General features: G+C 47.1%; 1 protein-coding gene across 1 annotated transcript; it reads right to left on the bottom strand.

Annotated features, from left to right (window-relative positions):
• Positions 1 to 806: 806 nt before the first annotated feature.
• Positions 807 to 24,519, bottom strand: LOC104641139 (T-lymphocyte activation antigen CD80). Its single transcript, XM_075768941.1, has 7 exons — positions 24,392 to 24,519; positions 24,133 to 24,233; positions 10,949 to 11,284; positions 7,968 to 8,249; positions 5,837 to 5,962; positions 2,761 to 2,884; positions 807 to 1,190 (listed from the first exon to the last, which is right to left on the bottom strand). The coding sequence occupies exons 2-6, from the start codon at positions 24,218 to 24,220 to the stop codon at positions 2,778 to 2,780; spliced, it is 939 nt and encodes a 312-aa protein (XP_075625056.1). The 5' UTR covers positions 24,221 to 24,233; positions 24,392 to 24,519; the 3' UTR covers positions 807 to 1,190; positions 2,761 to 2,777.
• Positions 24,520 to 24,581: the final 62 nt, after the last annotated feature.

Here is a 24,581-nt window from a genome sequence, read left to right as displayed (position 1 = left end):
GGAACTTCCTTCAAGTCCTGGCTGGGTAGAGAGAATGCTGGCAGAAAGCAGCAGTCTTCAACACAAAGTAAATCCCTATGTTGCTGTGAGAGACTCCCAAGAAGCGAGAGCCTACCCTAACAAGTATTCCTAGGCAAATGTACAAACAAAAGCAGACCTATATTTATGAAGCAAGGCCCTGAGTTACATTTCATCACAGTAGGTACATGTGAGATATAACCACTGAGTGTTACAGAAATTTGAACAGGGCTTTATGACAAGTGCAGGTAGGAAGGAATGCGTGTAAAAGCCGGTGTGTATGTATGCACATGTGTGCGCTCACACGCACCACCACCAGTGAGTGGGCTGTGCTGTGTCAGATGTGCCCTGGATCTCTGAGTAATTTAATAATTAATGGAGGAGCTGTATCGTGGTACCTAGGTTGGTGAGGCCGTCCTTTCAGGAGAGAAAGGTTACGAGAACTTCTGCCACTGCTGTAGATAAGCAGTATTAGTTACCTGTTAGGTGTGCCATCAGTATGTATCATTTCCTAAAAAGTCTCATCGCACCGAAAATAAGCACGAGGCATATAGTCCCACCTCAAGGTGCTTTTTCATGAAAAGTATGTGCATTGTTGCCTCTTTAGAGGAGAAGGGACACGTTTCTGTCACAGTCAAGTCCAAATCCAAAGTCTTCCAGCACAGAGAACGGTACTGGTAGATACCTGTGCGAGGCTGAAGATAAAAGAAGTTTTAGCTCCTTCCAGTCGCAACATGGAGGCACAGCCTGAGTTCAGATTGTGTGTCAGGATCTGGGGTCTCCCAAAGGGGTAGATGGGCGTGGGCTACCTGCTAGGCCGTTGCAGGCCCCCTCATTTTCATAGTGGTGGCATCAAAGCCAGAGGATCCCAAACTCTGGAACTGTGTGCTGGAGCAGCAGCATGCTGACGACTTTCTTCTGCCCCGTTGCAGGAACATGGCAGGTCATCCCAATTGGAAGCCCAGCGGCCCCATTGTAACGAGAGCACCCTACAGCTTCTGTGGCATAGGTGGGGGTTTGTATTCATTCACACAAGATTATGTTGTCAGTCTTCTTGAGCGGAGTTTTCTACTGCTGTCACCCCCTTTCAGAGCGCCAAAGGGTCACCACAATAAGCATTGCTGTACAACGAAGAGTGGGGACTGCAGTGCAGAATACACAGGGTAAGAAACCTGAGGGACAGAGAGAAAAGATTTTACCGACTTCCCCCCTGCCTTTCTTCTTAATCCTGAATGTAAGCCAGAACGTTGCAGAGCTGAAACAAACAGGGATCACCTGCGATAGCTCTCCACAAGAGGGCTCCTGCTACAGTATAGACAGGGCTGTTCAGAGAGAGAGACAGCTCAAAGCAGGCGCTACAGCGAGCTACAGACTGGCTCAACGCATACTGTGAAAACCTGTGGACCGTACAGAGGTGCCACCCCTCTGCGATGCGAGGATGACTAATGAATGTGCTACCCTATTTAAGGAGCAATAGGACATGGCTCAGTGCATCACACGGTTACGAGATGATGGTCAGCCACTAAGGAAGCAATGCATTCACACAGCTTCCATCCCTGTCCACAGACAGCAGCCGGTCCAGGCACTGGAGTTGTGAAACACCAGCCACTTACAGAAAAAGCCTGGCAAACTTCTACAACAAAAGAGGAATGTGGCAGAATGGATTTATTCAGTAGGTGAACTCCCGCTCCTCCCATCACAAAAGCCCCCAGAATTCATGCTAACCAAGGCTCTAGTATCTGTTCCAGATAGGGCCTTCCCCAGAGGAAAACATGAGTGGGTGGTCAAGTTTGGAAATGAGACCAGTGGCCTGAATGATAGTTTCACCTCCTTTCCATATCAAAAATGTTAAGCTTTTAGATTACTGCAATGCACAGCGTGACAAATTCATGACTTCTAGGACTCTACAGCTGTTACTCTACGGCATTACCCTGGCAATTCAGCATGCTGCAGTGAGAGCAGGAAATGCAGTCACCTGGATAATGATGTGAATAAGAACAGTTAGCTGCTAATCTTTCCTTAAGTCTCTTGACTTGAAAAATGTATTTTTGGAGGACACAGCCCTGAACACAGCTGAGCTTTCAAGCCAAAAAGAATGTAATGCTTTGTAGTCATAAAAACTTCGTAAGCTAGACTTCCCCAGCCCATCCTTTACAACACTTCATTTTCGAAAGTAACTCCTTTTAAAATATGAGTGTTTCCTGGGCCACTCAGAGGGGAAACTTTTCCTTCTCCATTCCCCAGCTGCTGAAGGGAATGGAGATATCTCAGAAGTGGACTGGTGTTGCTAATCTTACTGGGAAAGCTGGAGTCATTCTCTCGTCGTTCACCTCTCCCTCACCACCCATCATTTCTATCATCAGTGATGTTCCCATGTTTATGCATCAGATCAGGCACGTGGCTCACGCCACCCATGCAGGGCCCATTCTATGGAGAAAGCAGCTTAGCAGCCCAGGAAATTTAGTCCTCTCACTTTTTTCACTAGATTAACTTCTAGAAATTTGAAATAACCCAAATAAATAAATGCCCCATAAAGCAACAAGAGCATCATTCCTCTAGTTACCTCACCAGGAAACACAATGTGTCTGATTGGCAATAGGGCCCTACCACTTTTATTTACCCTAAAGGACAGCACACACTCATATTAAAAGCCATACGTGGTTCTGCGAGCTAACATTGCACAAGAATCTAATAGTATTTGAGAAGCTATTTTGCCAAGAGAAGAATGGTGAAGACAACTACCTGCAAATACGATCTGGTCATAGAGATGATGTTTTAGATGTCACTTTAGAGCTCAGGGGTAGCTTCGTACATTCTTTCACGCCCTCTTCCACTGAATCCTGAGGCTTACAGCAGTGAGAACAGACTGAAAAAGAAGATGTCTCATTAGTATTTGGAATTCCAGAAGACATGAAAGTGCTGAATACAAATGTCGTCTTCAACAAAGTAAAGAATAACTGAGAGTGGGGAGAGAGGAGAGAAGAAATTAAAGAAAAAGAAATCTTTTAAGTCTAGTTACTTCTGTTTTTCCTTGGCCGGACTCATCCCTGCAGTACATCTGAACATGGCTGGCCCATAGCCATAGTCTGGTCTGATAGAAAGCTCTTATATGTGAATGTTACCTATATAGTGTCATATGGATAAAACAGTTCTCACTAGCACAGGGCTAGGACCTCAGCCTGGCACAAAGACAGGTCGCTACATGCTAAGATAAGGTCAGAAGAGAAATAATGGTAAAAGTTACGTGTCACTAAATGCAGTTTACCAAGCGAGTGAAAGAATGCTGGTGTTAGAACCAGCCAACCAACTCCTTCAGGGCTTTAAAAGGAGTTCAGATTAAGCAGGTCCCCTTAGTATCTGAGCATCTATGAATGACTTTTGTTTTAATAATTCAAGCTGAATCTCTCTGTATTATGACAGCAACTTGTACTTGCACAAACTTTAGACCAAGATAAGAGGTCACTTAAATAGCTTAGGATCCATGTTGTAATCTTGGTTCTTTGTGTTAAATTAATTGAAGAGCCAGAAAAAAAAAATAAAAAAAATCTAGAGTTTCCATTCTTAAATTACTGCGAAGATAAGCAAGTTAGGCTGCGAGCTCCTCAGAGCAGGCGGTTGTGAACCTCAACAAAGCATCTACATGTTTTGGTCACCACCACAATCACGCATCTGAGAACTCTTATTTCCGTTTTGCTTTCCTCCCACACTTCAGCTCTTTGAAGCATGGCTTTCTGAGCTCAGAAACCACTTTTAGCATCAAGGCAGCTCCCGACTCAGCTTTCCGTATGCCAGAACAACAGAGGTACTCTCAGACTTATTCTGAGCTCCCACAATAGCTCTTGAAAGGTGTCCTGGAGCAACACCAGCAGGAAGCACTCTTAGGACAGATATTTTCCCTTCCCAGACAGGTGGCAATGCACAGCAGCACCGAAATGCATCAACTGTACAAACTGGGAAGTTAGATTGAAACTCTAGCTTCAGTTTCTTACAGTATAGGCCTGGTCTGGAAAGCGGCTGTACAAAATAGTACCACCTGACTCAGCAAATCTACTCCCTGTGCATATTAGGAAAACGGGACTGAAAGGGAAATTCCAGCTTATGCAGCCATGTCCCATGCTGCTGCAGGTGATCACATTCTACCATATTGGTATGCTTTTTACATCTACTTTAACAGCAATTTGGTTTCTATATGAAAGATGCTCCAGAATATTACTAATGTAATGGTAAGGAACCTTTTAATTTCCAGTCTATATTTGTTCAGAGCCAAATCTTCCCATTCCAGTTCATTTTCTTCTATAATTAGAAGGTCATTGTCCATGCAGCTAACAGCACAGGCTGTGATCAGCTGTGATTTTACTGGTTTCAACCTGCTTGCTGCTTTCCCATTGACATAGCCCCAGGGAACCGCTGGGGAGAACCAGCACTGGTGTCATAGGGGCACATGGGTGGAAAATGAGGAGGGGCACAGGTGTAGCAAAGAGTCACTGCCTTCCAGAAGCTTCCTTTCTTTGTGATAAAGCACCAAAAAGAAAATTAGCCCAGCCTGACTCAGTGCTCACATTGGTTTTTGAAAGAATGTGACTGGTGAGGAGGGAAAAGAAAAATAGTGATGCTACCTCCACACCTCTGACTTGGGTGTGGACTTGTCCGAAGTTGAAATAGAGGTAGCAGAAGACACAAGAACAGCAAAATTACAAGTGTCCCTAAGTGAACTGAGTCCCTGCTGCCTAGCAAGTAACCTCTTTCTGACAGGGGATATCACAGCAATCTTGATGAGCTAAGACGATCAGACTGGTGGCTTTCGGTTTAAGTGGGCTGAACATAGAGCTCTCTGTGTGGGATTGTTGTCTCCAGACTTGACTTCTCCGGTGATCTCACAGAACTTGATTGGGTGATATTTATAACGTGTTGCAAGGCCTGCTGTCTTTCTCCAGGACTGTTTTTCAATGCTGCTAACAGGGTGTGGATAAGACATCTACTGCTGTTGACTTTCAATACTGGCTGGATGCCTAGCTGCCATTAGATGTCTACCCACATCTTCAGGAGCTTTCTGGCTAGCTCAACTTACCCGTGATTAGGAGCAACAGCTAAAAGATGAGATTTCTTTGAGCCACAACAACAAAAATTCTACTCAGCTGCCAGCTAACCCCGAGATGCTTGACGTGCCCTTTGCCATTGAAAAACTCCTGGAGACATGTCTGGAGTTACTGAAGACTTCATAGAGTGGGACAAGGCACCTCACCTGTGCCATTTTGGGCCACACAAAGAAGACAAATCCATCTCTCATGACTGGGATTCTCCTAAAAGTGGGACATTGCTATGCTTAAGTCTTTTCTGTGGCCCTAGCACTATGTATTTTTGTAACTTTGGCTCTGTGACTTTTCTGAGGGATTGTCTAAAGTAGGGTGTGTAGAGAGATCCCATTTTGAAACTGTCAGTGCTCAGCTGTATCTATCATGATAACCAAGATTCTTGGCATCTTCAAGCATCTTAATACATAAAAATGGCCCTTTGTGAATCTCTTCAATTCTGTATATGCCTGATTTTGGAAATATTCTGGTCCACTGTCAGAACTCCCCATCACCCCTTCACTCTTAAACCTAAACCCTACTGTTGCCTGCACACAAAATATAGGAAAGTCCTGAGCTGGACTTAGATTTTGACAGTAGAGGCTGCATGGAAAAAAAGAAAAAAAAAGGAAATGAGAAGAAGGTACAAAAATACCTAGTGTGTCAGTACAGTTTCTATAAATGTGTATTTTACATAGAAACTCCATAAGCAGTAAGAGACTGTTTCTTGAAAAAGGAACTACACTTACCATGCCTTGGGAGGTATCTTGCTAGTAGGGTGATAGCCAAAAAGAAGATGATAATGATGATACTTGAAGCAGTAATGACATTGTAAGATGGAGGCGCAGTAGGGACAACACAGTCATTTGTTTTTCCTGAGACAGATGAAATAAAACATAAATAAAGGGCCCAACAACATATTAGATTTTTCATGTAAGAGCAAGTGCATGAATTTTGGGTAGTTCTGACCAAATTCTCACTCAGATACTCAGCCTGAAAATTTACCTATTCAAAAAACAAACAAAGCTGACACCTAAATTTCTTCCATTCCCCCACATTTGCTATGTGCTGAAATTTTTAACACATCCACAGGATCTGAAATGCTGGATGTTTGTCCAGAACAGGACTGAGACAGGCAATATTTAAAAACACATAATCTGTTTTTAAAGAAACTGGTTAGGCTTGGTGGAAAAATCTGAGTCTGTATCTAGAAAACTTCCATTCTCAAAGGTACTCTGCAGTTTTTCTTACTGTTTTCACCAGATTTATGCCTAATTTTTTTCCTTCTGAATTCACAGGTGACGGAGAATGATGCATTAAATAGACTAGAAAAGACTTGTTTCTGCATGACAGTAAAAGAGCATTGTGGCAGAGTTCAGTTTCAGTGGATCTGGAGCCTTTGGCTTTTCACCACTGAAGATGACCTTTCTGCCACTTGGACATTAGAGTCAGGCTGTTCTTGTACCGTATGGGACAGGAGGGACAGACTTGGTGCATGTTCACAGATCTTAAGATTTTCACCATCTGGCCCAATTAAGCAACATCCAGCTTCTAAGAGACTAGCCTGATCTGCTGTACAATCTTCCCCTCCACCGTAGGGTTTGTCTCCTACGTTTACCAGAGGCTGTATTCTGTCTGAAAGTCCGTGTTTGTGAAAGACTTGATTGGAGGACCATTTCCATCATAGGAAAATGGGAGTGGTTCCACATCTTAAAAATCAAAAAGCAGGGGCTTTGTGACTGCTGTTGTCACTGGTGATTGCACCCTCCTCTGAGAATCTGTGTGACAACAGTGTATTACTATTACTACTTTTTTTGTTGCCTCCTTTTCTATGTAATATGATATTCATAACCTTCTTCTATTACCATCTCTAGGGACATTATACACTACATGCAGCAATAACCGATATTCATAAAGCACTAGCTTCTGGCATTCGTCCTGAAGCTGAATGGCACCTCTCCTCACGAGCCCCTTTGATTTTAGGAAGATTGATGAATAAGGTACCTTGATGAATAAGGTATCATTCCCTAGGAAAAACAGTGCTTTTCTAGCTTCCCTTGAAGGTGCCCTTATCTCTGCAGTGAAAACATCAGACCCAGAGACATTTCAGAATAATTTTGGTAACAACATTAAAAAAAAAATTTAAAAAATCCTTTTGGCATTAAGAATTTTCTTGCAAATCCCTTTCCACTGCAAAACATCTGGACTGTAGTGTGCTGCTTTCCCTCATGCTGTTTCCACTTGTGCCTCAAGCTTTTCAAAGCACAGACTTATCTATTATGTTATCACTTTTAAGCCACGTACAGTGATGGAATTTTTTCCATATGAGTTAACCCTATATTAAATATGTGTATGAAAGCAGAATTTTATCTAGACCCCAGCTGACAGTTTCTGTCACTGAAGCAGGAACAAACATGCTTGCTAAATGAGGAAATTCTTTTTAAGCGCAACCTGTGACTTTTAAGGCATACACATTTTTCAAGTCCCTCCATTCGAATACCAGGTCTGTGTCACGCAACTGGCAGCGAGACCGTACAGGTACAGAGGGGCACTGAATGGTGGCAACCCCGACCTGCGTGAGCCACTGAGGCTGACATCACCAGATCACAACAGGAACCAGCTGCCCTGTCAGCCCCGCTGTGACTCACGGTAGAGCGGCAGAAAGCCAGAACCATCTCTGCTTGTCAGTCACTGTCGTAACTCTCCTCTCCCACCCCTGCTGTCTTATATCCTTTGAAATATTTTGGTGTGCAGCTCACAGGCAGGATCATTGGGTGATACTGGCATGAACAGATACACAAAATCTACCACTTTCTCAGAGAGGCAACTCAGCAGCTTCAACAAAATGGTTTTGTAATACAAACTATTAATAAAACCTACTCAGAAGCAAACTGGTGGACTTGGCAAAGCCATTGTATTCAATGGAGCAAGTGATGCTGACGTCTTTGGTCATGTTGAGCAACAGTTTGCCAGTGATGTTGTATGGGCTGAGGCTGGACTCGGACACCCAGCTGGCATTCCACACCACGGACTTGTTGTTGAGGGCTCCGGACATTTCAGGTCTGGGGAAACCTCCATGAGAAGAACACGTTACCACCATCTCAGTTGATTCACAAGTATTAGCGGATACTTCTGCTGTTATGTTCGGCTTACTGAAGTCAGCTGAAGCAAGAAAGATTTAGTTACCATTCTGTCAGATTACAGCAAGAGCCTCAGTCCTGATCACCCACGGTCAAAGCAAAGACTCCCCCACAGCGTATTCTTCCTCTGTCATAATCTGTTTGGTGTTTCTTGTGCCTTAGCATTCTCCCCACAGCCTTGACTGGATATGGCCTTGGCCTTTGCTGCTTCTCCTCCCCGGTCAGTACACAAACTTCATGACCCCACCTCTCCAATGCCACCATCTCTCTCTACATACACCAGTTTGTGGAACAACTGAAGGAATCATAAAACAGGCAGGAAAAATACAGGACAATAAAAAAAAACACCTGTCTACCATAAAAGGCAATGGTAGACAATTTCCTTTCCCCTCCCTAATTAGTCACTTCGCAGCCAGATGCTCACAGAGGGCCCATCTCTGGTGGGAACAGAGGTGAGTCACATATTGGCGTCTCAGCCAGGATGGCCAGCAAGATACCGAATTACGTTGAGAGCCCCTCCAGAAGGCCCCGCTGGGAGCAAGACCCAGTCATGCTAGTTTTTGCAAAACTGCATAGCAATACACAGGTCCTCCCAGACCACTGGACTTCCAGTTCTCACTGGAGTTTTTTCTCATTGCCAAAGCTGGTTTTCAGAGTTTTCCCACCCACACAGCTTGTTCCATGCCTTCCCGCTCAATCAAATGTATTACTGTAAATGTTTGTGAGGCTGCATGGTGAAATGGATGAGAGGACTAATATGAGTGAAGAAGAAGAGAGGTGGTGTCATTTTTAGCTTGTTTCCCTTTGCCAATCTGGTTCTCCGTGTTACTGTAAACAGTTGCCTTGGTACAACCGAGGATGCCTATGGGTTGCAATAAACAGCCCAGGGTGAGGAGGAGGAGGCAAGGGGTAGCAAAGGAACTATTTAAGGCAACAGTCCAACTGGAAAAATCTCCGTGGGATGACATCTTTAGCAAGAGAAGCATCAGTCAGAAAAAGAAACTCGGCACGTGGCTTCCTGGTGGGTGTAAGTCACACAAACACCACTGCTGCCAAAGGGACCAAATTCTCCCTCCCACCCCTGCCAGCTGTAGGTCTGTAGCCTGCCCACCCCCTCAGGCACTAGCCCCAGCCATGGCAACGCCAAGCAGAGAGCTATAGCAGCTTGTTCAACTCAGTGCCAAATGACCCTTTTCAGAGCAGCTAAGGTTTTGTCTGCGATTGCTCCCTGCCTGACTCACCATTTGACCACACGACTGCTGGGATCTACACAAGGCAGATAGCCTTGCGGTTGTAGCATGTCTTCCGTGGCTTCTGCTGACCATGAACCCATGGTCTAGGCTAGCAAGTAACTGGTAACTAGTGGAAGAAACACTCAACATTGCATAACTGACCAGTGGCAGATAAGGAGAGACACGGATTTCCTTCCAGGTCCACTATCTGTTGAGCAATATGGCACTGACATCTAGTCTGGAAAGTCCTTTCAAACCTCCCAGACGGCTTCACTGAGGCTCCCTGATCAGTCACCAGTGAGTGACACCTTTCCACCTCTCAGGGCAGCCGAATTCCAGCAGGAGCAAGGGACGATTTCCCTTTCCTGATCCCCACAATAACTGATCCCACTTTTCCAAAGGGAGCAGAAGTCTACCACAATTATTACATCTGGCCTGTTAAGAGAGCAAGGAGATTTCTGGAAGGAAAGAAACTGGACTATTTGTGGGGAAATAAAGAGATCCGTTGTTTCACATTTTTCAAGCAGTTGATTCCTCAGCCCTCATGGTGAGAGAGGGTGCTCGCAGTGCACTTCCCTTTTTTCATATCAGTTCCCAGAAAGATCACTAAATTTGTCTCCTTGTACATATGCCCACCATGCCCTCAGACAAGCCGGCAATGGCCAAACCTCAAGAGCTTGGGTTTTTTTTGCTGATGAATGTCATTCCAGATGGGGAATGCTCACCCACTGGCTTGTCTGGAAGATTCCTGGAACTCTCTGCTGCTAAAGGTATTCAGATGTATGTATATATTTATATGTGTTACCAGTATCTCTGCCTTTGGTTGAAACCAACCGCCACAAAAACAGTGGTGGAAATGGAAAATAATGTCAACGGAACTTTTTGTAGCCTCCAAGAAAAGATTCAGATTCATTTTGAGCAAAGGAACTTGGGTTGTTTCTTTAAGGTAAAAAGCCTCAAACCTCCACCTGACTTCAGCCTTAGGTTGTGGAGCTGCAGTACAGCCGGTGAGCTGGCCAGTCCCCCCTTGGAGAGGTTGGATGCAATGCTAGGATGCTGCTGTGGCCACAGAGAAGCAATGCCACCCCATTCCTCTTTTGACTTTGGTGCTTCCCGTGCACCAAGGGCTTGGTCTCTGCTTTGCCCAAAAGACAGCAAGGGGCAGAGGTGGCCTAGGGCACCCACCAGCAGTGGCACCTGGGGAGGTACCCTGGGAGGGGTCCTTGCCCAAGTGGGAGGGGGCATCAAGGTGAGGATAGTGGGCTGGTGGTGGGAAAGCAGAATTTTCTGTACCTGGCATAGCTTTGAAAAAGTAAGGAGGGAGGCTTCTGGAATGGAAATACAGGGGCCTTAACATACCTTCCAGCACTCTTTAGGCTTCTTAATTAAAGTCTATCTGCTACATTATAACTAAAGCTTGGAGGAGTTTCTCTTACTCCCAGAGGCTGGCACCGAAAAAGCCTCAGGTGTCAGGAGGCAATCCACCTACCTGTAACAGTGAAGGTGACACGCTCATCACACACAACAACTGGGTTCTGTGGAAAATTGAGGCGCTGAACTACGCACTGGTAAGAGCCATTGTCCAGGATTTCCACGGGTGAGATCCACAGAGTGAGGTTCCTGGAGTCCATCTGCGTCCGGTTCTCATACCGCTCGTGCTTGGAGATCATCTTCCCCTCTGCATAGGCAAGCACTACCTCCGTGGTGTTCTTCTGCCAGTAGACCCGGTAATTATGTAGGCTTTCCGAGCTGGGAATTTCATGACAGCAAGGCAGGCCAACTTTTTCCCCCACTTTGCTTTTGACTGTCTTCTCCTTCGCATAGCCTGTAGGTAGGGGGCAAACAAAAGTCAGTGAGGCAGTGATACAGCCTTGTGCCAGGACCTGCTGCACAGAGCTCACCTCATTCGGCTCTGTCTGTGCCCGCCAATGTACTTTATCACCTGCTGAGCTGTTTACAACTTCAGCTCTGCACTGAGGGGAGGCCTACCTTGGCAATGCCTTTTACATGATGTTCCAGTCCTACTTAGGATCCTGCGCTAGTGGGCACACAAGGATTTCTACATGGATAACTGAAGGCAAAGGCAGGAGAGTTACCTGCCTGAACAGAAGTTTTGCTGGCCCCTTAAAAAACCCACACCTCAGAGTAAAGAATTGCCATTAGTCATGTAAATGGATAAAAACATACATGCCCAAACTGCTGTCTCCTCTGCTCTCCCTTTTCAGAGCTCAGTCTTTGGAAAGTTTGTGTCACCATCTGGTGGGTTCCTTGCATGCCAAACAGGGCCACAACGGACTATTAGTTTGGGGGTTTGTTTGGGGTTTTTTGGTTGGTTTTTTTTAAGGTTTTTTTGGGAAAGAAAAAAAAACACAACAAACCGTTCAAGATCCCAGAAACTAGAAGCAACCCTACAATGACAAACAAAGGTTACAGCCACACTGTCATCAGCCTCCTAGTGTTAGCAAATGAACAATTTTGCGTAGTCTAGCTAAAACAAATTTCTATTTACGAAGATCCATGGCTGTCCCTTGGGATTACGTGCAAACCAGCACAGGCATTCCCCAACTCCTGTCCAGTGACCGTGTTGGTGCCATACCTAGTATACAGGCATGTGCCTGCAATAACAAGCTGAGGTACTCGCAAAGGGGAAATTAGGTACAGCTCTGACCGGGTTAGCAGTACTCCCCCTGCTTTGCACTGTGACTTCTATGCACGTCGTTTCTGTGACCCGCTTTCCCACTCCCCTTCCTCTTTCCAGTGGGTAGCTGCTCTCAGGGGCCAGGACCTGACATGTGAGGGAGCAGCCTAGCAAGGAGCTCCTGCTGTTGGTGGAAGAGTGACACGGTACTGACGCACGGTCCTGCACTGCAGCAAGGTCAGGGCAGATGGTTGGGCTTTTGCCTGGGTTTGTGCAACCTTCGGGACGATGATTATCCCTGCGCACCCTGCTTTGTTAGTCCAGAAGGTCGGGTTGCTTTATGTTTGCCCTGCTTGCCTCAGCCTCACTACTTTAGCACCCGTCTCCAGTAGTCTAAGGGGGATACCGATCTTGCACTCCATTGACTCAGAGCAGAAAAACAAGGAAATAGCTGGCCTCAGGACAGAGAAGATTCAAATTCCCTCTTCCTTCCCTGCAGAACAGATATCAGTAAACATGTCTGAGAGAGAAAGCAGGAAAGTCCTGATCAGGCGGTGTGTCATTGATGTGGAGAGTGCAGCATCACCCACTGGTGGAGGTGAGACTCCATGTGCAAAGCCTCTGCCTGAAGCATGAACTGCACGCTTGACAAAGCTGAGCCTAAGAACTGCCACCCACCTCCAGCAAAGTCTGGCTGATGCTGGCTCATACATTATTGTCACAGCCAATGCCTAACCGCAGCCATGCTGTACACAGGCACCAAGCGCAGCCTTCAGGGGTGTGACTGGGATGCCGTGACATTCAGATTCAGCTGAAGTGTCCAAAACAGCGACAACCTTATTGCCTGCCAGGGCTCATTTGCTTAGTGGTGACTCACAGACCCTCGAGATGCTGTCACATAACCAGCGGCACAACCCTTGCGGCGTACTGACCTCTGTCCAGTGGCACACCCCGATGAAGTGCTGCGCAATCCTCCAGCTGCCGGTGCTGGAGGGAGACAAGAGGATGCTCAGCCAGTGCCCCAGCACAGCTGGGTCTTGGAGCACCACTGGGAGCTGCCTGCCAAAACTAAACCCAGACGGGGAGCCTGGGACAGAACATGAAACAAGGTTTCACCCCCCCGTCCCCTGTGGCATACCTATCCCTGCCCCACTTGCATGCTTTACATTAAATCTGTAGGAAACAGTGAAAAATACCAGGAAGGGAGGTCCTGGCAACACTACGGAATGTTTTAACATTAATTAAATACAATAGAATACATAATTTAAATTAACAACTTCTCATTTAACTGGCTTTCCTCCACTCAGCCACCTCATTGGTCTTCCAATGGGAAATATTCAAACCCAATTTCCCCCCCCCACCACTACCTGTACTTCTCTTTATAATGCATCGCGGACTCTGACAACCAGACTGGGGCAGACCAGGAGCCTACTCAGTCCGCTGACGTGTATCAGCCAGCAACTGGTAGCAAAATGGTAGAAATACCAGCTCTTCCACACCCCACAAGGTAAGAACTGCCATGCCCTGCCAACCTCTGGCAGTCACGAATTTAGGGATTTCTTGACACTGGCAATTTAATCACTACTGTTAGACCTACCCTTCAGGAAGGGTTCTTGCCCTTTCAGGAACGCATGCATATTTTTGGCTTCCACAGCATCCTGTGACGATGACTTACATGGTTTGATTACATGCTATGTGAAAAAACATTTCCTTCTGTTCACCTCAAAAGCAGGCCACTTGAGGCTGTGATTTTTGACGTTCCTCCTCCTGCGTGTCCGCATGCATTTGTGTGTGTGTGTGTTTGCACGCAACTCTGTGTGCATGTGTGTTTTTTCCCCTTGACCACATCTTTGCTTGTTCTCACAGTTCAGCTCTTGCTATTGCTGGAGAGACTGACAAGAGCAGCAAGTCAAACTTTGGGATTCTGGAGCCTGATAAACGTAATTTTCTATTTTCTTTTGCAGCAATAGGGGAAGAGTAGGCGTAGATAAATGTCAGGGTGACATCGCATCATGAGTTGCATGAGGTTCTCTGTGCCTTGCCCCTAAGAGTCTCCTTTGCAACCAAAAGGAGAACAAAAACCTCCTTGGCAGTACATGTGCAGGGGCTGGAAACTCCTGCTGATGTCACATCTACCCTTAAAAGGCTCTGCACCCTTGAAACTGCAACCTGAATGCTGCAAGCCTGAAGGAACCAAAGTCCACGAAGAGTCATTCAGCCCCACAAAAGTCCCCTTTCACTTTAAAGGTGAACTGCAAAGCAAAAATGAAAATTCAGTTCTGTCCCATTTCTGTGCTGAATGCTCTCCGTAACCAGGCTGTGGGGGAGGTATCCACCATGGAAAGAATTTTTAATGACTTTTCTAGAAAAATAAAGTCCCTCCTCTTCCTACCTACCTGAAGCTCACTCACTCTCTTGCTGTGCACGCATGTCGTTCTGTCACTGAGTGCCCCTGGCGTGTGGCAACACAAACCCAATGAAAGGGATGACTTTCTGTTCCCTGGGCAGAAAAACATGTTTCATTCAAACTACGCCCGTGTCACAGATACCCCACATGGCAGGGCTAATGAGAACAGAAAAGTGAGTGTAGAGGAAAACCGTCCTTTCTTGTTTGGTCCGAGAGTCAGCAAGCAGGAGAGTTGCTGAGCCCGCATCCCTATTTCCTTCACTCCTGGCCCAAGCCATGTTTCATAAATTCCCCAGCCACAGAAAGCTTGGTTATCCTGACCATGCCTACAGTCAGGCAGTACAGGAGAGCAGATTGCCTCTGGGACAGAAGTTCTGCAGAGACGTTTGACTGTAAAAGGCAGTAAAAGACCATGCAACACTCTAGAGAAGTGGCATTGAACTGTTGGAAACCTGCAGATAATTCCTGATGAACCAAAGCCATTCCCAAAGCCATTTTCTTTTCCCTCCATTCTCTATTTCTCTGCCATTATGAACTGCTTTGCCTTTTTTTGGTCTTACCTTGTGTTACTTTGCTTTGTATGCAACCCACAAAGCAACGCATGTGAACAAACAGGTCCTTCTTGGTGGGCCTGGAGACCTTTGCCCCTGCATAAGCAGCAGGTAAGACAGTGCATCTGCACATTTTTTTGACCAACAATCATGCAAAAAGCTCTGAGGCAAATTGTCAGTGGCCCTCCAAAACCAGGAGGGTCAAAACAGCCTTGCATTGCTTCCCACCCTCCCCAGGTTCCTTATTTACCTTTGCAACAACAGCTGGTCTTTCTATTCTTAAATTATTGGCATCACTGACTTTGGCTAGGACCACACACCTGGGACTCTGGCTCTGCCAGGGCACCAACACCTTCTTGCTCTCGGCCTGTGCGTGGGCTGGAAGAAGGAGCTTGGGGCAGCTCTGGGAAGAGGTGCACATCATGTCCTGGTGAGGCAGGGGCACTTCTGGTAACTGGGGCTGGGCCAGCTGACGAAAATACATCTTGCAGAGCTGGAGCTTTCTCCTGGTGGCCATCCCCTGGGGTCAATGTGGGAATCATACCCAACAGTCCCTGGGTAATTCTGCAGCTCGGGCCCCTCATTTTCTGTGAATAGCACATTCGCCCCAAACTTGCAGGATTTATCCTTTGAGGACAATGCAGTATTTTATGGGGGTTTCCGAGCAAGACAGATAATCAGTTGAAAAAACTGAGAAATTTCGAAAAGCTGAGTCTTTAAAGGACTAGACACTTCCCCTTTGTCTTTTCTTTATCTCAGGTGATTTTACCAGTGAGCAATCAGATTCTACCAAAGCTTTCCATGGAGTTAAAATTCAGCAAATGTCCTGTGCTGCACGGGATTATATGAAGAAATGCTTTGTATTTAAATCAGCGTTGTGACAGACTCCTGTGAATGCACTGATCACAGAAAAGACCCCATTAGATGCCCAGATGACTTCTGTGTGGAGACATTGCGGTGTTTCAGCAGCACATTAAAACACTGCATTCCTCTGCGTTTTGCTGTAGGCACCCCGTGCAATAAGAAAGATGGGATGAAACAGAGGAAAGTGGGTGCTGGCAGGCCCTGCTGGCCATCCTCTTTAAGGAGTCTCTGACTGCATACGAAGCCGGGCACAAGTGCCTGGCAAGCTTCCTGGGCTCCTTCTACCCAAGCTCCACTTCAGCAAGTGGAGGCATGCAAAGGGAAGTCTCGGCAGGCAGAGACAGGAGGAGAGGCTTTTTTCCCTTGCGCAACCCCAAGCCCAACTTTCCAGTCACAAACCACAGGCCTGCTGCTACCCTTCAGCTGCTCTAGGCTGCTCTGGCAAACAAAGCAGTTGCAAACCCAGTTTGCTTCGTTCATGTCACAGTGACCTCTTGCGAAGTCATGTTTCCTTACTCATCCCAAATGTGGTGAGAGAGAGGTGCAGAAGAGAAGGCGTCCCAAAGAAAAACAGCAATGCACCTCATTTGGCAGCGGTTCCACCCAGTCTCGCTTCCCTGTACCCCACTCACGCTAGTCAAGTGTGCCCACGGCCGTTAAGTGATGGGATTAATCCTAGTTTACAATGATGTCATGGCTTGCCTGAGGTAGGGAAACAGTTTAAAGAGGTTTTTCTAAAAGTTCAGCTCTGCTTGCTTCTGCACTGTAACCTCGGGGCACCCTGCTCAGAGCAGTATAGCAAGGACATGGCACCCCTTACGTGGCTTCATGCACTTCCCATCTTCACATTGCTGCATTGCTCCCAAACAAAACAGTAACCTTGCCTCACCCAGCTCTATACTGTGTGATTTGGCAATGATAATAATATCCCCATGGGGTTTTGGTGCTTGACTCACTCCTTCAGCAGCCTTCATTCCATTTTAATGTTATTTTGTTTCACATGAAAAGCCTTCAGTGGCTTTTAAGAAATCCTTGAAATCATGAAGCAGCTGTGAAAACCGTAAGACACCTTCCTGTGTCTATAGAGAGAAAGACAGCCCATCTTTGCAGGTGTGCACTAATCCCCCTTTATTTATCTCAGCAGCATGTTAACTTGAAGCCCATTGATGACAAATGAAATTATTGATCTTATTTGTCTCCCTGAGCATACTTTGATAAGCAGTGATGTACCGTAGGTACCACTCATTTTAGAGCAGTTCACAGGACGCTCTCAACACATGCTGGTGTCCCATGTGGTCCCAGTTACTTAGACACGCAGTACTCCTGCTGAAGCCCTCCTTCTGACTACGGTTTCCTTTGCAGGTTGCAGACCTGAAGACTCTGCTTTCTCCAGTCTTAATCACTGCTCACCAGAAAGCAGATTCATGCCCCCCTGATTGCCTTTTTGCCACAAAAGCCAGCAAGGCGACCCAGCCAGACGGGGAATGAAAGGAAGTGCTGTTACTGAGTCACTACCCTGTCAAAAACCTGTCTTCAAAGGGAAGGAAACTCCATTAATCATGAAAAAGTTCCACGATTGGCAATGAGCAACTGAAAAGACGAAAGGAAATCTGAAATATTTTGGTAAAGGTGCTTGCTGCACTGTTGGGGGAGCTCCAGCCATGTCCAGCTTGTGTTTCAGTACTTCTTGAGATAAAGATCTACTGCTTTCTGAGTCACCATTTCCCCATGCTGGGACGAGCCCACCGCCTGGGTATGTCCAGTCTGCTTTGTTTGTAACATGAGTAAGATTGCAACTTTTTGCAAGTCAGTTGGCAAATGTCTAATCTTGGCACTAGCCAGAAGGTGAGATCCAAGCAAGGAGCTGGAGATGAGATGCCAAAGTCCTTGGGGGTAGGATGGGGACAATATCATGTCTTAAGGTCTTCCCCTTTGCTGCGGAGCCCTTCGCATGGGTGTTGCTTGGGGAGGAGAGGAAGGAAGGCTTGCTTATCTCCCGTGCTGCATACCGGCAGGGACACCGGTGATGGGGACAGAAGGACATCTTTGGTTTTGGAAAAGGAGCAAAGGGAAGAGTCTTTCTGAACCTTCTCCTTTTCTCCCTTCCCAGCATGGGGAGTGGGTGATCCCACTGGAATAAAAAAGAGCAGGGGAAACACTAAAACTGGATGTCCTTGGAGGATTTGCATATTTTGGTTCCTTTCAAGATCAAATTCCTGAAACTGGCTCAGCACTCTTACAATTTCCCAGTTTGGGGCAGAAACTAGATGTGGCAGTTGTGTAAGACAGGCCTTTGGGGGAGATTTGTCGCACACAAAGACGAAAATAAATTTGTTAATTTTTTCCCCTGCAGACTCTGTCCCTTGCTGACTGGATCACTTTGTACTTCCTCTATATTTATCTCCCAGCTGAAGATGCTCTCAGATAATTTTCCTAATTCCTCCAGTACTACTGCCATGCATACTGCTGTCCTTGCAGCACAGCTTTTGAAGTTGAGGTCCTCCTCGCTGCTTAAGGCCATGGTTTTCTTCAGTGCTTGCTAAATGTCGTGTGCTCGCCAAGTAACCAGCCCACTCTTGACCCTAATAGAAGGTGAAAGTGCCCAGTAACCAGGAAAATCAAGTGTGATCTCTCTCACATAAGCCCACTCAAAATTAGAAAAATTACAAATTTTTTTCCTTTTTTTTTTTTCTTCTAAAGTACTTGCCCACAGCCATAGCAATATTCACCAGTGCAGCTAACAACACTACAGGCCTGCCAGGCATTATCTTGTTATAAAAACCTGGTCCCTGCTCAGGCACTAGTTCACGAACACTCTGCAGATGACAACCTTGACAATAACCCCACAGCTGGAGGACTGGCAGGAGGAGAAATTAAACAGCCCTATATAAGAGTGCAGCATGGCGAATGGTAATTAACTGAAGGATGACTAACGAAACGAGACCAAAGTGGTCCAGAGGTGACTGAAAGCTGCAGAAGCCACAGAGAGAGTGAAATGAGGGAGTTGGGCAGGGGCTGCTGGAGGCACCGGCGGGGAGCAGGGCAGGGCGGCACGGGGAAGGAGCTCTCTCGGCTGGTAGGAAGCAGTGTCTGTCTGACGGCGAGGTCTGTTCAGACTGAAGCACTTCCCCCGGCACAGGGATGAAATCCTTGTCTGCTGGGCTTTTAAAACTACATCTGAGGGTACCTGCTATGGCGAGAGCAGTAGTGCACAGAGAGACTTCCCTCGATGGTCTTTTCTAACAACTTTTTATATGATACGGTAGCATTCTGCGCTCGCCAAAAAGCGAATGTCTTCTGAGCGCAGCATAGCTAGTGTTGCCACTATTACCCAGCAGTCAGCACTTTTATTTTCAGCCAGGGAGTCCCCTGGGACCCATGATATTTTAAAAGCATAACAGTGAAAAAGCAGAAGCAAAGCCTGTGGCATTTCCGCGTTGGGAAAGATTTACATATTCTGAAATGACCTCCTGAGACTCCTGATGGTGATGTCCCTCCAAGGGGACAGAACAGCTACAACTAAACATAAAGTTCATCTATTTAAAACCCAAACTGGCCTCCTTTTGCCAAGCAAACAGACTTCACTGCGTTCAGCACACTTGCTTTGCCACCTCATGTAAAATACCACATCTACATGTGCACAGCGCTTATAGTAGGAAGCACATGTTTAAGAGGAAGGAGAGTTTCTCTGAACATGGAAATTATCTTCCAGCCTGGCACAACCTCAGGGAGCAGCCAGATGACAAACTGGCATTGATCTCACCCCTTTCCCACATGAGCAGAGGGGATCTGACTCCCCTTTCCCTTCCAACCCCAGGTGCTCCCACTGCTTTCCTTGCAGGGCTCTCCAGAGGCTGGTTCACTACGCCACCACGCAACCAGTGCAAAGGAGAGGAGGATAGCATAGCAAGAAGTACAGGAGAGAGGAGCAAGACTGCACCTTTCGGTGGCAATAACCTGTTTGGCCCCCTCAGCTGTGCTGCCTATCTGCATCCCCCTCCAGGGTACACAGCGTTGGGTGTAAAAGCAAACTGGCACTGAAGAGAGCAGGCTGACCCGCACAAAAAACTAACTCATCACAAGCGAGGCAGAGGGATAACTCTGTCAGTAGCAGCCTTCATTTATGTCAGATTAATTACACCCATTAAACCACGCTTATAACTCAGAATTGAGACAGCAATGAGCAAGAAAGGTGTGAGGGCGTACAGGGTAACAACTTCTGCTGGTAACCTACCGCAGTGTGTAAAACCTTGAGCCCCAAACTTTGCATGTTTAAATGTAGGAATGTCTGACATTCACATTGCAAAAAGGTTACAAATGCCTCAGTGATCCAAGAAATGCAAAAAAGCTGTTGCCCTCAGAGTAATGTGAGCTCACGGGAGTTATCTGGGTTCATTCTGATCTAGCTGGAAAAAGGAAATGATGTTGGGGAAAGGAACGTTCAACCGCTAGCTTTACAAACTCAGTATGCAGGCGTATAACTGTATTTTGACTGTAAGAATGTAACTTATCTATGCTTAATTTTCTGTGTTTAGGAGAACTCTTTCATTTAAAACAAACCAAAACCCCAACAGAATAGGTAAAACAGAGTCTATAAGCAAAAGCAGGAGCCTTTAGTTGGGTCTCTGTTTCTCCAAACAAGCTGTTACATCAGGTTTCACTCTGGACAGAGAGACAGACAGAAAAAGGAGTTCCTTAGTTCCGCTGATCATGTTTTGAACAAAAGACATTTCTTTTCTGCATGTCTGGAACAGGAGGAGACAGAAACTCATCCGAAAAAGAAATTAAAAAAACCAGCTGAAGGCAGCAAGGGCCTACAGAAGAATAAGACAGAAACTCAATTTGCATCCAGTGATCAAGTGGGCAAATCTGGTACGTAAAGGAAAATTTCTGCCATCTCCATCATGAAATCCACCCTCGGCACAACTCATACCGGAGCTGGGACAGAAATTAGACACAAAGCACCTTAAACCTCATTGCTAGACACTTCAATATTTGGGTGTGGCCATGAAACGGAATCTTTCTTGTTCTCAACCCTCTTTGTCCCGTTCTAAAACCCAGCTCCACTCCGAGCTCTTTATTGGCAGTAACATGCAAGAGGGGATTCCCGGAGTGAGTTACTTGTGAGCCAGCGCTCGCTCACAATGCGGAGGGAAGTGGCTGTTCCCGCCCTCCCAGCTCTCCAATAACTCAGAAAATCTGTAGGGATTTTCCTGAAAACTTCCCAAAAAATTTCACCACTGGGAAGAAACCAAGAACTAGTTTGTCCCCAGTCAGCTGAAAAGACTCCAGGGAAGTCTAAAAGGAATACTCCACGGACAAAAACTGGGCTCGCTAGGGCCCTGCAACCAGTGCCTACGCCACATTTACACACAGGGCAGGGAAAGGTCATACTGGGTGACTTCATAGAATCACAGAATGGTTTGGGTTGGAAGGGATCTCAAAGACCATCTAGTTCCAACCCCCCTGCCATGGGCAGGGACACCCTACACCTAGACCAGGTTGCCCAAAGCCTCATCCAACTTGGCCTTGAACACTGCCAGCAACATTTTCCTAATACAACAAACCGGGACTGAGAACATCCTGATACTCGTAGGTAGGTATGAAGGTGCAATGGCAGGAGAAAAACAAGCCCATGGAGATACCGGCAATGCGTTCAGACTGTAAATAAATAAGTTTGTGCTGTAATCAAGGCTGTAATCAAGGCTGTTCTGCCACTTTTCCACTGTGCTGAGACAGCAGGGTTTTCATGCACATCAGTGTCTCCAGCAGCAGATGACATCTCAAAAGCAGTTGTAAATTACACTGACACTTCAGTGGGTCACCTCAGGTGAATCCCAGAGTAGCAAAGTGCAATTCAAGGGGAAACAAATGTATCTACACAACTTGGGCATACCCACTTTCCTACCAAACACAAACTTCAAATGATCCTTTTTAATTAAGACTCTCTTAAAACCTTCTTCTGCTACGATGTAAAAATTCAGCCTGGCATTCCCTATATTACTAGTTCGCTCATGTAGGGCATACAGAAAGCACCAGCTGTGCCTTGATGTGGTCATAATCAGTCCCACATGAGGTTAGTTCTGTAAATGCTAGCCTTGGTGACTCAGTTAGCAATGTGTGGGAAGTCATTGACAGGGCCATGGCAGACTCCCTTTCTGGGCTTCATCATTTTGCCATGACCAGGTCAGAAGTTGGTCCTGGTGACTCCTGTGGGTGTCCTAGGGCAGGCATCACCTACAAGTCCCAGTAAAGCTTTTAAAAACACTCGTTTGTGGGTACCGTAGCATGTATTTTCAAGGGGCACTAACGTAAGAATACCTCCTTTTGGAGAGAAGGGTAGCAGGGTGTGTACGCCTGCATACAGAGGGAGAAAGAAAGCGCACCAGATGTGCTGTCCTTGTCAGCCTGCCAGGCAACCCACTACCAAGGCACCAGGACTTCCACAGACTCGTTGTGTGGGAAGCATCTAACAATTATGCCCTAACAGATGATATAATGCTTTTTAAAAAGTGCTTTTTTCCCCACTCCACCTCTTGCAGAATTAAACTCCAGAATTTTGTAATCGATCAGATTTGGAGAAGTAAGTCTTCTCAGCAACAGGATGACCAAACCCTGCTGGTATATGGATTTGTGCCTTGTGTCTCCCAGCCCAGGCACTTCGTCCCTTGCCTCCCAGCCTGTTCCCAAGCCCCCTGTGCCACCACACTCCTCACAGCCCCTTCACAGCTGCCTTCTGCCCTTTCTGTCAGCTGGGCACCAGGAGGGGCAGCGCAGGCTCTGGCTGCTTGGGTGCTGCCTGTGGCTACCCAGGGGCTTCCATGCAGTGGGCAAGGATGCCACATTTCTGCCAGCTCTGCCTTCCTTTCACACTCGGTTGAAACTGGGCAGGGGATTTGAACGTTACAAGCAGGGGCCTAAAGAAACAGATGGAAAGATGGAAAGCAGGATAAGCGATCATTCCCTTAGTAAGCCATATAGAAACCAAGACAACTATAGGAACACCTAGTTTTCTATTATCAAACTCCTGTTTCTAGTACTGGATATTAGCATGCATCAGACTGTATATGCAAGTATTGCCTGTCTTCGGTCTTGGAACCAGCATCCTTTTCTGAGAAACTACATCACTGGCTAATTACCAAATGCTCATAATTACATTAATAACATACCACAAGCTCTTACAGTATGGAGAGAGAAACAGTTCTGCACATGACTGATTGTTTGCCCATTGCAGCACGGACAAAATACATCTGTGCTTGACATGTGCTTCACAAGCGCAGCGTTAGGGGAAGGAGACCAGAGGAAGGCAGGAGAGCAGAGATGTCACAAGCGGCATTTGAGGTGGTGACTTTCTTTACAAGCGAGCTCTGCAATTCAATCCCTGTTAAATTCTCTGAGTTTTGTTTTAAGATTCTGAGACTGAAATTCAAAATGAAACTCGGCATCAAATATCTCCCAGTTTTACAACATCAGTGTGAAAACCTGATTTTGTATCACTTGGTTTTTAAGCAAAGCCTCAGTTCAGCCCAGGTCTGTTCCAGAGTATCATTAGCTGCAATGAAACACTAAAATTGCCAAAAAGCACAACCTGTTTTGCATTCACAACGAATCCCAGCTGAGAAGTGAGTTTTGTGTGGTTTCAAGGTTAACTTTTCACACATCTGAGAAGACTCATCCCAAGCCTCTTGAGGTCAGGGGTGACCTGTGGACTTCAGCAAGCTTTGCAGCAGGTCCTCGGAGAAGAACAGGGGACAGCCCTTACAGTTCTCTGACAGGAATTTGTGGTGTTGGAGAAAGCACTCGCTGTGCGCTGTGCCGCCCAGGCGGCGGAGAGCCCTCCGACCCGCTGCCCTGCCCTGTCTTCCCCACCACGCGCTCACTTTTAGCGATCCAAAAAACTGCAGAAACCTCCCTGCCACCACAGCTGAAGCCCGAGGGGCCACGCCGTGTGCTTCCCGCAGATGTCAGCCACCCCAAAACCACCCTCCCTCCTCTCATCTCAGCTGGGATGGGTGATGACCTGGCCCCTCTGGGAGCCCACAGCCCAGCGTGACCAGCTTGGGGAGCTGAGAGCTCTCCACTCCTCAGCACTCACCGCCATGGTCAACAAGCCAGCCACCACAAACCCCGGCCCAGCCTCGGCCCTGGCAGAAGACAGCAGACCGGGTGCCACACGCCTCTCCCGCACTCCCACGCTGGCCGCTCCTGCTTACCTAAACTAAGGCAGAGCATCACGTAGAGCCCAAACCCCAGCCACCTCCTCAACGCCAGCGCCGGCGGGACGACGGGCAGGCACGTCATCTTCCTGTAGCTCCTGGGCCGGGAGGAGAGGGGGACACGTTTAGGGGAACAGCGCCCGAGGAGCCACAGCGCCCGCCGCCGCGCCCCTGTCCTTCCTGCCCGCTGCCGCCCCAGAAAAACACGAGCACAAGCCCGGGCCGCTTCACTTCCTTCTCCGGTGCCCCGGGATACCTGTGGCTTCTGTGGGCAAGCGGCCCTGAGGCCACCCCCTGAGGCAGGGAAGAGGCAGGGGGCTCAGCGCCGAGCCATGGGTGCCCGGTTCCTGCCGCAGGGCTGCCGAGACGCTCACTTCCCGCCGGGGCGCGGGAGGAAGGCCGAGCGGCGGGTGGGGGCTCGGCTTCATAAGTCACCTCACGCCCGC

Source organism: Balearica regulorum, chromosome 1, assembly GCF_011004875.1.
Source record: "Balearica regulorum gibbericeps isolate bBalReg1 chromosome 1, bBalReg1.pri, whole genome shotgun sequence".
Taxonomy (NCBI): Eukaryota; Metazoa; Chordata; class Aves; order Gruiformes; family Gruidae; genus Balearica; species Balearica regulorum.
Note: the sequence above shows the minus strand (reverse complement) of the source record. Positions and strands in the feature narration are given on the sequence as shown.

Excerpts from the sequence above, each read along its gene's own strand:
- LOC104641139 (XM_075768941.1), bottom strand. The coding sequence starts at position 24,220 with ATGACGTGCCTGCCCGTCGTCCCGCCGGCGCTGGCGTTGAGGAGGTGG. Across the intron at positions 8,250-10,948 it reads TGTCACCTTCACTGTTACAG|CTGACTTCAGTAAGCCGAAC; the intron begins GTAGGTGGATTG and ends TTCTTGCTTCAG. Across the intron at positions 2,885-5,836 it reads AAGATACCTCCCAAGGCATG|TCTGTTCTCACTGCTGTAAG; the intron begins GTAAGTGTAGTT and ends CTTCTTTTTCAG.